The sequence below is a fragment of the Cygnus atratus genome, chromosome 2, assembly GCF_013377495.2.
Source record: "Cygnus atratus isolate AKBS03 ecotype Queensland, Australia chromosome 2, CAtr_DNAZoo_HiC_assembly, whole genome shotgun sequence".
Classification (NCBI taxonomy): domain Eukaryota; kingdom Metazoa; phylum Chordata; class Aves; order Anseriformes; family Anatidae; genus Cygnus; species Cygnus atratus.
Window position 1 is genome coordinate 155,432,345 of NC_066363.1, and position 14,070 is coordinate 155,446,414.

General features: G+C 41.7%; 1 protein-coding gene across 1 annotated transcript in view; it reads right to left on the minus strand.

Annotated features, from left to right (window-relative positions):
• Positions 1 to 14,070, minus strand: part of COL22A1 (collagen type XXII alpha 1 chain) — a 201,863-nt gene that overhangs the window by 132,533 nt on the left and 55,260 nt on the right. Inside the window, exons 4-5 of the mRNA XM_035561694.1 lie at positions 9,447 to 9,558; positions 1,366 to 1,489 (exon numbers count right to left, since the gene is read on the minus strand). Coding sequence (XP_035417587.1) covers positions 1,366 to 1,489; positions 9,447 to 9,558 — 236 coding nt within the window. The remainder of the gene's footprint in view (positions 1 to 1,365; positions 1,490 to 9,446; positions 9,559 to 14,070) is intronic.

Here is a 14,070-nt window from a genome sequence, read left to right on the forward strand (position 1 = left end):
AGTGCTTGGGCATGGTTGGGTGCTAGCACATGTCAGAGACATCTCCACAAAGGTATGTAGACAAAGCTGAACCTGTTTTGGATCCCTTTAGCCTGTGCAATCCTCCACTACTTCCCAGCAGGCTCTGTGCTCTTTAGTCCCCGTCACATGTCCTCAACCATCCCATAGGGCATGGACAAATCCCTCATTTCCTGATATGCAAACAGTCTGCTCCGCTGCAGCACTACCCATTATTCCAGACATTTTGAACCAAAACACACAATAATGATTATGCCTTAGGCTCCGAGGAGACCTAGGACCATGTTATTACACAGTGTGGACACAGACAAGCTGTGTAACTTAAAGTCAGTACTGAAGATTGGTTCCTGGCCTAAATCATTTAATTAGAAATGAAAGAGACAATGCCTAGTGATGCAGGAAAGCTAGAAGTTTAAGAATAAATGGCCTCAACTGTCTTCCTTTCAGAGTAAAATAATCAAGTGTAACGCATAAAAAATGAAGTCCTAAGTGACCACTCTTAGACAAAGCATTTTCAAATGAGTGAAAACGAAAGTCCATTTCAATCCTGTATTAAATCACGCCACTCCATTTGATCACTGCAGAATCAATATCTTACCATTGACTCCCTCCATCTTTCTTCCTTTACATGTCTCTGCCTTTCTCTCCCCACAAGCCATTCCTAACAACATCGTAGTACACATACCCCATGTTGCAAGCTATGGAGTGAGTAAACATAGGCTTTTGAAGACGTTATACCCTTAGCTCATTTACAAATTGATTTCCTCTTTTATCAAAGACAGACAGTTACTGGCAAGCAGCAGGGAATGGAGCAGAGCTCAGAGCCTGGGGAAGCAGTGGTGCATCCATGAGCTGCAAAGCTGGAAAGAGTTTGGCCACATTGGCACCAAGCTGTGTCTGATGGAAGCAACACAGGGTAGGCTGCCTCCAAACCTGACACAACATCTCCATGCAGCTGGGCACTGTGCTGGCTGGAAATGCCGTCTCAGATCAGTGCTGGCTTAGAAGTGTCAGCAATCTGTAAGCTAAAGAGGTCCACAAACACATAGTGGCCAAAGTTCAAGAGAATGTGCATGAAACAAGGCTCATGAGGCTCTAAAACACTTTTGGCAACACAATTGAAGGCGCTTTTGAAAATATTACCGAGAGTCTTGAGGTTTTTTTTCTCTCCACATCTAAGCAGCTCAAGTTTTCAGCTGTCTCCAACAAAACATACAACCTTGAAAAATATACAACCCAACCAAACCACCTCCTGCTGAAGCACACTGAAATCTCTAAGTTTAGTATAATGCTAAGAATGCTAGATAGGAACAGACAGCCCTTTATTCCAACTTCAGGGCCTCATACCTGTGGTATGCCGTACTTGTCAATAATCTGCCAAATATACCAGTCTTCTTTTCTGGAAGCCTTCCGGAATTTGAAGGTAGTTACAAAGGCATATTCATCAGGCAGACCTTGTGGAAATACATCCCTGGCATGGGGAGGGAAAAAGAGAGCAATGTATTAGGCTTAGCAGTGTAGAGCAGAATTTCTAGAACTGCATGTCCCAGCAATGCTTCCCAAAAGTATCATGTCGTTCCCACAAAATCTGCTGTATTTGGCAGCTTAAAAAAGATGAACATGAGCTTGTGTCCTCCAGGTGGTTCTGTCCTTGAGGAGCCCTTCTCTATTCCAACAACAAAGCTCTCAAGTTAAATAAGGAACAGTGAAAAGCTTCAGTCTCGGATCCATCATGTCAAGGCAATTGATTTTCACCTGCTGATTCAGTTCATGCATTCAGCAAATCGTCCTGTTCTTCTCTAGATGCACTGGAGACCTCTGAAATCTGACAGTGGGCAGGCACGCCTGAAATCCTCTATAAATGTACCAAATTATAGTAACAAATACTGTGATATTTCCCCAAAAATAGGCACTACACCTCATGCCTGCCCAAGGATATTTTCCTTGGCTGGTGGCCTGGGAGAACAGAACCTTCTCAAATCACACTTTACAAATACCTGAGGCAGAAATTTGCTCATTGCAACACCATGGTCCATGCTTAAGTCTGAATTAACCAAAACCACCGGTACTGTTTGAATCAGCCCCAACATAAGAACATACCAGAAATGAGCTGGACAGAAGGGATAATTAACCCAAAATCACAATTTTTTTCTCACTAGGCATAAATGGACATCTAGGAATGAGAATGAACAGAACAAACGTACTCTCCCTCTCTCCAGCTCTTTATGATTTCTCTTTATGCCCTCTTTATAATGGTGCAACACAATGAACCAATTATTTTTCTATTTTTTTATTGCATTCATGATTTTGCAAACTTTGCTTATATTGCCTCTAAGCTATCTCTTTTCCCAGTTGAATAGTCCCAGCTAACTTCATTGTTCCTAATGCCCAAGACAGCCTGTTCGTCTGATTACTCCTAAATAGGCGCTTCCTAAATATCATGTCTTTGCTTCCGGACATCTGAGCAGTCAGGCATAAGCACCCATTAGAAAAAGAAAAAAAAAAAAAAAGACAACAGCAGCAGTTAATAAAGAGTGAAACAGTGAAGAGAGTTACTCTTAAGGAATACTCAACACAGTCCATCGCTATGCAGAAACTGGCACAGTTAACCCAACGGCATACAAAGCTAGAAGCTGTTACTGGAGTTTAAGGCAAAAATCTCATCTTCAGAATTTCCAGAATGCTTTGTTTTACATTTACAGCAAAGGTTGAAGGCCAAAATATTCAATCATCTTTTAGTCTGTGCTTTGAATTTCCTGTATTTTTAACCAAGTTAAAATTTCAGAACAAGTATTACTGTGATTTTTTCCACTACTGTAGTTTTTGCTATATAAAAAGCCCATGGAGACTATGCATCATTATCAGCTGGTCTTCCCACTGCAGGCACAGGCACTTTCTGGAGTCTTCCAGCAAGAGAGAAAACTAAACCAGCTCCTTCCCTTTGGAGAGCAGACAAGGCTGTCTTATTTCTCAGTAATAGGTATTCATGAACCATCCCTCCCTGGTCATGGATCCACCTCATGCCAGCATCCATCTCCCCCCTGGTGCACAAAATAGCCAGACATTCCCTCCCTTCACGATGAAACAAGAAGCCTGTCAGTTGTCACATGGCAGAGCTGCCATGGAGAATAAAACTGGTATGACTGGGGCACTGAAAACCACCAACAAAAACTAGGGGATATTTGGCAAGAGGGAGCCAAGTTGGTGACATCAGCCCTTCCAAGAGGGCACCCAGCCAGGTCTCTTGAACTGTTGACATGCCCTGGTGCAAATTTCCTGTCAAATGGCTTTGGACACTCATTGTCTCCATGTTTGTAAGAGAAGAAGAAGCTTTTCTTGGCTTTTAACATCATCGACAGATCAAGAAACTTCAGCAAGGTGGCAGGTTGACAGTTGAAAAAGCATTTCTTATAGCTCCATCCTCTTGAACATTTCTACATGAGAGTGCTGTTTGTATGGGGATTTCCCTGTGGCTCAGCTCCTAAAGCTCTGCTGTTTCAGAATAGATGCCCAGTGCATTTATCTTCACTCACTCCTCACCACCTACCTTCACCATCACAGCCAGGTTTAGTCGGCTGCCTCCCCACCCATCTTTTTAGGATTCTGATTTGCCTTTTGGGCACAAGAGAGCCCTACTGACTTACTCTTCTAGCTAAACCCCACCACCAACTCTAACCTCCTACAGAATGAAAGCAAAGCAGAGACATGGTCCCTCAGTTAATCCCCAAGCAGCACAAGGTGGCAGTTACAGGTCTGGGGGTGCTTAGCTGTCCTGGTCCATAACACGTTTGCTGTCATCACATCAACAGCAGCTTGACTCTTGCTTTCCATGCTGCCTTTCCTTGCTGATTTTGCAACTCCACGTATACAGGCGTGCTTCATTCCTAGTGCAAATTAAAGGCAGTGCCTTTAACTGTGGCTTCACTGCTTTGCTGAGCAGGTAGGTCTACGAACATGTGGTTGAAGTTAATCCCTTGTGATGATAACGTGTTGGGCCTGACAGCCTACAACCAAATCTGCAAGAGCTGATTGCTGGCCTCTGAGCTCAGAATGTCTCTCTGGATACTTCTGATCTGGAAACAGGAATAACACCATGCAAGCTTAAATTCAGAAAAAAAAAAAAAAAAGTTTTTCAGATGCTTAATGCCCACAGAAATAACTGAGAATTAGGTACCTAAATATCCTTGTGAGTCTGGCCACACCTCGTCACATAGAAGCTGACAAATGATCCATTGGGTTGACTTACACTGATAGAAAGCTATAATGACCTGTCAACCTCAACTGATTTTTTAAGGTGCTGAAAAACTGACTGCAAGTACCAGACAGAAAAAGGCTCCCTGCCAAAAGCAAACCTAAAAACGCTCTCATTGCTCTGAAGATATGATAAAAGCTGTTTCTGAAGTCCTTGGTCCTTGCATCTTTTACAGAGATGCATTACTGCATAAATAACAGCACCTCTTTTTATGAGCTTTCATTTCTTTCCTCACTGAAAAGTGATCTCCAACTAGAAGCCCAGCTTTACTCAGGAATCCAAAGGCAGGAATTGCTGTCCCCAGGTATGTTTTACTTCCTTCTTTCACTCAAGGCTGAATTGAACTGATGATCCATATTATGGAGCTTTGCTGGATGGCTGGTACCTACAGGGAGCTCTCTGTCGGCTCCTTGGTCTATAACTCTGACAACAGGACGGACTGCACAAGAGCTCATTATAAAACTCCAAGACATGGGAATCCTCCGGTGCTGCAGGTTGGTCTAAGAGTTAATTAACCCATCTCCAAGGTCAGGTGAATCACAACTTCTACAAAGAAGAGATGATAATGACCAGGCAGGAGACTCTCTTAGCCATTTTCCGTTTACTCAATATATCCTCCTTCTTACATGCTTTTGTTTAGCATACGAGCCTACATCTGTAACAATCAGAGTGATATCCTACATCTATAATAATAATACAATGGAGGAAAATAAGATTATTGGTTCTCATTTCAGACATTGAATGTAATGGTTATTAATAAGGTGTTTGCATTTGGTGAGGAAGGGACATAATTAATGTACCTGCAAAATCTGACCATTTTCACCTCGACTAAAAGCCACTAACCACTAAGTAGGAAGAGGAGGAGGAGAATCAGAAGAAGAAGAATCAGAAAAAGAGGGGGAGGAAGGGAAGGGAAGGGAAGGGAAGGGAAGGGAAGGGAAGGGAAGGGAAGGGAAGGGAAGGGAAGGGAAGGGAAGGGAAGGGAAGGGAAGGGAAGGGAAGGGAAGGGAAGGGAAGGGAAGGGAAGGGAAGGGAAGGGAAGGGAAGGGAAGGGAAGGGAAGGGAAGGGAAGGGAAGGGAAGGGAAGGGAAGGGAAGGGAAGGGAAGGGAAGGGAAGGGAAGGGAAGGGAAGGGAAGGGAAGGGGCAACTTCAGCAGGCTGTTCCAGACAGGACAACCAGCCAAGCATCAGGAAGTTCTGTGAGGTGGCAGCTGGGATAAGGACCAAGCCAGGCTAGAGCCAGATCAGGCAAAAGGAGATTGAGGGATGCACATTGCAAAAGGAAGCCTTTGGAGTTAGGACCAGAAGAAATAAACGGAGGACAGAACGGGATAGTGAGCCAAAATCTTGTTATTAGCCAAGACAACAGTGAAGAGAAACATGTCTGAATAAACCAAACCCAAAATCTGGGGCACAGAAGATCCACTGAGGAGCCATGAGCAAACAGCAGGAGAGCCCCAGCTACCTGAGCCGTGGGGAGAAGCACTAGCACTAGACTAGTCCTCAGCCAGCTAGAGAGACCTGCAGCGACCAGGACATCGGTTGCATCCTGTCTGTTGCATTTGATCACTTGCAGGGTGCCTCACTACGAATGGGAAGAAAGTTCATGGGTGTCGGCTCCAGATCGGAAGATGAATAGGCACCTTTCCCATGCAACTAAGCTGGCACTTTGTAAAAGTACTAGTGCTTATATAAAATGATACAAATCCTTTAAGCAGATTATAAAGTGAATTAAATATATTACTCAGTTAACGATTTTGCATCTAATTATGAGATGTAGCTACCAGTTGCTAAATGTTGCTTGAGGTTATCTGCAAGACAGGACAGATGTTTTTGTTTTGTTTATTATTCCAGTTATCGGTTTTGTTCAGCCTTATGAGATTTCATTTTCTGTGAGCAACGACCCTATATACACCATCTCCGAATCCTGACATCCAACAAGTAAAATGAACCAAATATGCAGACACCTTCCGCAGTGACATATCCATTTGGTTTCATTCCCAAACCACAGGAGTATGGAAGTTAAAATGCAAAATGCTGAAAACAGAAAAAAATCTTCTTTAGTTCTATGTTTCTGTTAATCATTTAAAAGGAAGCTTAGTCATTTCAATTTACTAATTTAGGATACTTTACTTCTACTTGTCAAAATATACAATTGGCAAAAAGACTGGGCAAAAAATATCTTATTTATTTTAAAAACAACATGAACAAATAAATGGATGCAATCTGAGCAGATGGAAAGTCATCATAGCTGGTTGGTCTGGCTTTGCTTCCTCAGTCTTTCTGGGAGAACAACAGCAAAAACAAGAACAAAGTGCTTCAGCTCTTAATTTCTAAAAGCAGTGCAAATGGACAGCTCTCTATAATCCATGGTAACTTGTTCCAGAGGCTAAATGCATTCATTAAAAGTGTGCATTTCTTCCAAGCTGTTTGTTGATGATGTTAACAGGTAGGCGCTGACTTTCAGTCTACCACTATCCACTGCACCAAAGACCCTCTACTAATCTTTCATTCCCCAAAGGTGCTTACAAGTGGTGATCACCCCAGTTGTTAACTTCTTAATTTTACCCGACTGTATTGTGCTTGAGTTTCTCACTATTAGACTTGCTTCCTGATTCTTTAACCTTCCATTCACTTCATTCTTTTCTATTGAATTATGGACACATAGACTGGACAAAGCAGGGATGACAGAGTTCCTTGTAACGGAGATACTTTGCTCATACAAGTTCCTGCTTATACACCCGAGGATTGCATTAGTCCTGTTTCCCAGAGCTCCAATTCAGTAGATCATCACTCTCAGAATTTCTTAAGCAGAAGCTGCACTTCCCTACTTCGAGGGCTACTTTCTACATAGTCCTGATGATAACTCTCTAGTGATAGAGTACACTACTGTTTGTTATTATTGTTATTACAAGCCACAGCAAGCAAGGATTTTACCCACAAGCTGCTGTAAGACAAAACAAACAAATAAAACAAAACAAACAACAACAACAACAACAATAAAAAGGTTTATTCCCTTCCCTGCACACACCAGTTACGTATATACTACTTGTCAAGACGAAGGTGCCTTAGTTTGTCGGCCTTCTTCCAGATGATGAATTTACATACCCTGAGACTTGAAATCATTCAGGGGCATTAGTGCAAACAGTCTTCTGTTCAATATACCATATTTGGACTTTTTTTTTTAAGACTTCTTATGTTATGTTTATATAGAGACAGAAGGAGAGGAGAGAAGAGCAAATCAATCCAGGTGGGCTACTGGATGAAAAAATATTGTGAAATCAAGCAAATGCAAGTCACAGGACAATCTCAAAGATGCAGTGAGCTAAGTAAAAGAGCCAAAACTGAAAACAAACAAACAAATAAACAATAACAGAAAAAAAGAACAACAACAACAAAAAAAAACAGCCTTCATCCATAAGAAGGAAAAGAATTACCATCGATTTTTTAAGCTGAAGTTCAAACCAGCAGAGTGAAATTTACTGCAAAGATGTTAATGATGACAATTCAATCTATGGCTTGTGGTTACTCAGTGAAATTATGCACTCACTCTTTTCAAGGCTAATGCTAGCAGGACTCAAATGACAACCCAAAGAGAAAACAGTCTGATAGCCTACGACACAGCTGGCAGCCTCAGGTTATAAAAGGCTCCAGGGACCAAACTGATGGTGACACAGGATTAAAAATTGCTCATTCTTTTGCGAGGCCAAAAACCTTATTAGCTAACTAATAACAACATCTACTACAAACTGGTCTCTTTCAATTAACAAATATATATTAATGTAATCTGAAATGCAGCTTTCACCAGAAAACTCGCTTGAACTCAGAGAATCACCATCATTACAGAATTCACAGTGAGGGGAGTTACTTTGGAAATTTTTAGGAGAAAAATGTTAGAAGATACACTACAGTGCCACAAGTGACATTCAGATTACAAAGTGTATTATTTGCTAATATTTCTAAAAATATCTGAAGTACTACGGTGCAAATGAGCCTGTAGACAGTTTTACATTGTCTCTATAGAATTTAATGAAAAAATACTCAGCATCTTCTAAAAGCCAAAAAGGGACTGTAAATGTATTCAAGGTTGCCTGAATTGCAGTTCCTTATGGTCAGAACAATTCCACAACTGTTAGACATTGTATTAGTCTGTCATTATCTTCACTTTGGAATTAATTTTCACCTTACATATGTGGCAAAAAGACAGAGGAGCAAAAGACAGCAGGAGTTTCTTCCAATTACATAGAGTTAGTTCACAGAGCTTGTCAGATGCCAGAAACTACTGGACTGCTCCAAGATCTATTTTCTTAAAACTTGAGAAATCTTAAATCTTTACTTTTTACCTAAGAAAACTTAAATCTTTACTTTTCCTACCTAAGACGCTTTTGTCAAAATGAGCTCCATGCCTCCCTGCTGCCCTCACACCGGCCCGGCCTTTCTGAAGAGCTGGTGTCCAGCCATGGTGGGAGAGCCATCCCACCTCATCTCTGCGATCCCAAGGAGATCAAAGCCCTGCTCATGCTGCGTGGGTGGCAGCTCTCTACTCTGTGAGGATTCAGATCAAGAGCTGCACCTCCATTTGTGCCCAGGACGTAGAAGATGCAAGAACCTCTCAAAGACAGATGCCCAGACTGTGACCCACATCTCCCATCTGCCCATGATGCCAACAGCAGAAGAAGCTCAGACCTCTGTGGGGACAAGCCTCACATCACCAGCTGCATCCATGAGGTAGAAAGCATGAGCCTGTGCCCTTTGCAGAAAAAGAAAACCAGGTCACAACCTGCACCTCCAGTTCAAGATGGTTGGACTTGACAGTCTTGAAGGTCTCTTCCAACCTAGATGATTCTGTGATTCTATATCTCAATGGGAGAGCTACCAAATATTCTTTTTAGAGTCCATTTACTAGGCCCTACATTATTTTGTGACTTTCTTAATACTGCTCCTCACAGCTGTTGAGATAAACTGAGACCAGCTCATTCTCTACCAGGATGGAGCCTCGAGTTGGTACAGAGGATCCCAAGCACCTTTTATAAATTCTGTGCCAGCAGGACTGAAAGAGCTGATCAAAGCAGCAGAATACCTGTAGGTACCAGACACTTCACAATAAACCTAGAGGAACCAAACAACAAAAATCAGAGTCTCAGACGAAAATAAAGTGAAGGACCGGGGTACTCACTCAGTTTTCTGAACAACAGGAAAACTTCCAAGTCGTACATAAGAGCTTTGAATTCCATTTTCTTTCATTCCAAAGATCTGTTTCACGCTGAACGAATCCATCAGGTCAAATCCTGTCCATATCAGAAGTACAAATACAACGCATTGATCAGGCTGCTATATACACAAAGGAGAGCAGTGGGGAATGTCTATAACCGTACTTAGGTTATCTTAGCCCACAGATGTAGCACTTCAGAGATTAACCTTGTTGCTGGGAAAAGCCAGAACAAAATTCTCATGTGGCCTAATCTGCTTAGCCCAAAATCTCAAAACCAAGCTCAGAGTCAAAATGTAACAAGTCTTGGAGAAATTACAATAAAGTTCTCCAGAAATCAACTATCTCCATCAATCAGTTATTGTTTGCACTGCCACAGCAACTTGAAAATACTATATAATTCATTAATCCCTATAAAGTCTAAAATAAGGTTGAAAAATGCACATGTGCAGACTGAAATACTTACTGAAAACTGCTAGTCCAAGACACCTGTCTGCATACACTTTTCTTATAATTTTAATACAACCTAGTACAACTGATTCATCATTATTATGAGCGGTTAAACTGGGCTGCAGACACTTGTGTCAAGCTTCTGACTTTGTTCTGACAAGGCTTATTAGCTCAAGTAGAAGTCGTTTATGTGGGTCTATGCATATCCAGCACTGATGTTGTCCCACCCACAAAGAGCCCGTGCTTTTGTGACACAAAGTCCCAGGTACTAAACCCTGCCAGGGACAGAGGGAGTACAACTGTGCCTTGTTCCTGAATGCATCTAGATCCTGGAGCTGCAGTGCTGTGTGGATTCAACTGTCCTGAATTTACCTCCAAACTACCTCCATAGGATGCACATCTAAACTAACAGCTACTCCCAGAACCAGACACACTGTGGAGTTACAGGCAAAGACAGTGCAAAGGCCATGCTGAGAGTGATTTAGGCAAGACTGAAGATTGGAACAGGCTGCCCAGAGGCCGTGGAGTCTCCCTCCTTGGAGATCCTCAAAAGCTGCCTAGACATGGTCCTGGGCCACCCTGCTTGAGCAGAGGGTTGGAGCAGATGACCAGGGGCCCCTTCCAACCTCAACCATTCTGTGATTCTGCAATTCTGTGGCTTAAAACAGAACCTATGACTTTGTTTTGGCTATTCCAGCATCTCCTTCCCCTCTCACACACAGGACTGCACATATTATATCCCGTGGATGTATTCCAACACATGAAACTGGTGACATTAGAACAGCTTATTTTGGTAAATTGATTTTAAACTATGACAGGGGTTTCAACTTTGTTCAGTTAGTGAGCTCCTAAATCTTTTTCAGAATTGACGAACATTTTTGTGTGGTGAACTTAAGCCTTAAAACTCTTGGGCTTCTTAGTTCCCTTTGTGAATCTTTTCCACTGAAATCCACTGCAGGACTTCAAAACTGCTGCAATAGGAAAAGGCACCCACCTAATGATATAATTTTTCAAATTTATAGGAATAAATAGGTGCAAAAAAAATGTGTGGTCCAGCCTCCAGGCAGATCAAGATGTGACAGCAGACAGCAAATAAAGCACAAAACTTCTGACATGGAGCTTTTTCTAAAGAAATTGCTTTTTCTGAAGAAATATAATCTTAATTGTTTGCAAAGACAGAAATGGTTGCCTGGTGCCAAGTTGAGGCCTTTTGTATTACAGTAACTTTCTTGGCTGTCAACAGCTTTTCCCTCCTGCCCACTCTATTTTCAGCTATTACTGGACTTTCAGGAGGGCAAATAGGCAGTTAAGATGCTCCAGGGCCTCATGGCTCCACCTCATAATCACCTCTGCAGCAACGCTAGTGATACACCCTTCTGACATGCTGTAATCAGCCACGATTGCAGCTATAAATCGTAGCAAATAGACCCTACCAGAACACGAGAGCTCCCTGCTGGCTATCATATGAAAAACAGTATGAGTCGCCCATATAAACTCTCCCATAGCTCATTTCACCATGCAACACATATCCTTCATCTACACCAGCTGCAGAAAAGTGAGGAAGGCAGTTGAGCTGTGCTGGTAAGAGCCCGTATTGGCAGGCAATGAAAATTGTTCACCGTTCACAGGAGCTAAGGTGTGAATGAATAAGGCTGGAAAGCTGCCCAAGCCATGACACAGTGTCAAGTCACAAGAGTCTAAAAGCCATGGAGAATTGCTCAGCCCATGGAGCTTTTAAGGCTGAACGTTGCTCAGGACATGAGTACAAGATACAGTGACGAGGACTTTCTGCTAAGATAGCTCAGACCCAAACTTAGTCTCATGTTTATCTAATAACTCAAGTTAACATTCACATCATGAGCAACTCTTGTGGCGTGCACACTAGCATGTTTTTGTAGAGGATATAAGCCAAGAGTCAGTTTTATTCCATCCCTCCTTTTTTTTTTGATTCCTAAACAACACAATGAAACACTAACAAGGCTATTAGGACTAAACAAGGCTATTAGGACTATTTGCAAGCAGAACTCACAGTACTGAGGATAGGTCACATACAACTTATATTGTCTATTTGCATTCACGATTGATTAAATCACACTGGTAAATCACTATACCTTTTTTCATATTCAGGCTATGGATTGACAACTTGCAAATTTCTTCATATTTCAATTTAGAAATGAATGAGGGTTGTTCCTTGAAAATTTAAAGTGTCATGTAGTCTCTTGGAAAAGTTGAGCTCTAGATGTGTCAGAGTGCACACCCAAAACCGGTAAATGCTTTTGTCTTAATTACACCATGATTTTGCTCTGTATCAAATTCAGGTATTGCCTCTAATTTCCTTAGAGAGAGCTATGAAACAAATTCGTGTTCACAGAGCACTTCACACAGAGCACTTTAACTAGCTAAAGGTCAGCTCTTTAGACAGTGTAATAACGTAGATTCTCAGTTAGGCAAAGAGGGCTGAATACATGCACTTCTAGGGAAAGATTCATCTCATGCTAAAACAGATACTAAAAGTGCATGTTTGTCTCCATTGACATAAAGAGAGCACAGTGTGCATGCTAAGCCTCACCTAGTAGAGGTCTGTAGCTGGTGAGATGACTCACACTTAGATATTTCGTTGCCAACCAAAGCTGAGGAGGTAACGGACACTTCAATTGTCCATTACCTCAAGGATTTCAGTAGCATTACAGAAAATACAGCATCAGGCCATGCACTAAACAAAGAACTGTGTGATGAGAATGAGACACACCTCATCTAATTTTAGCTGTCCAAAATGGGAGACTTCTGATGTATGTAGGTTGCCTCAGTTTCCTCGTGGGTCAGCAGAGAAATACAGGAGTATCTAGGTAGGTGACTCATCACATCTGTCTTGGACCTGTCTAAAGACAAGCCAAATGACTATTTGGGAGTGCCTACCTTCTTCCATTCACTAGAATGGAAGCCCATACAGACCATAATTTTCAGACCAACAAAGTGAGGTATATTCCACCTATTGGGCATATTATCATTTTTTTTTTGCATTGAATGAAGCAGAAGTCAAGAGGAAAAAATGGTAAATAATGACACATAACTTATGTTTACATTGCCTCATTTGCATTCAGGATTGAATAAATGTTGCAGATTTTTAAAATCAGAAGAGCAATATCTTAAGTTTGCTATCCTGACCATTTACAGAATCTCCTTAACAATATCTCTTGACCATTTATGTATCCCCTTAAACAGGTACCACACAATTTTTAAGTGGGAGAAGAGACAAACAAACCCTGAATATTGTCAGCTGAGTTCAGAGATTAGTCTGGGCAGATTGCCCAGGTGAGACTGGAAAGAAGACATGAGGAGAGTCCCAAACAAATTTGAGCTTGAAAGTAGTCTCCAAGATTATTCTAGTTGAAGGAGAAGAAAACATATACAGTCTTTATTTTTATTATTTCGTTTATTTCACGTGCCTGGAAGCACTGGATTGAGTATGTTCTTCCCTTGTTGACTTCAGGACTAGGACTGGGATTGTGAGGGAACCAGTGTGATGCTTTTAATTTAGTATTAAATATCAATGTTAACTTAAAAAATAAGTGATGATGTAATAATTTATCCAACACCTGAACAGGAGCTTACACCTGGCACTACCTGGCTGCTAACAGTGCAGTGGAAACAGCTCACTTAGATCTTTCCCCAAATGTCTCACTGCCTATTTAGTCTGTTGTAGTACATTTCTGGGATGGACTGACAGCAGAAATTTGGGCTGTACATTAGCTTTCGACCATCAAGGACAAAGCACGTTGTCACTGCCAATGAGTGGTATTGAGCGGAGTCATCCCTGGATCCAAGAAAATTCACAGATGTCTCCAACTCCATCAAGCCAAATGTGGGAAAACACGAGTTTGAGAGTTAGGCTATAGTTAGAAGACACAAATCAAATGCTGTCCAAGGGCTACAGGGAAAATGAGGTCCTACACATAGCTTCCCAGTCCTCTCCAAAAACGATGTGGAAGAAACATATCTAGCTGAATTAGCAAGGACAAAGCTACTGTTACCAAGCCATTGCACCATGCTCCAGCACAGGATGAAAGGAGGGAAGTTTTCCGTTCTCAGGTGCTTTGCTTGAAAAGGTGGTTTTTTTTTGTTTTGTTTTTGTTTTTTTCTG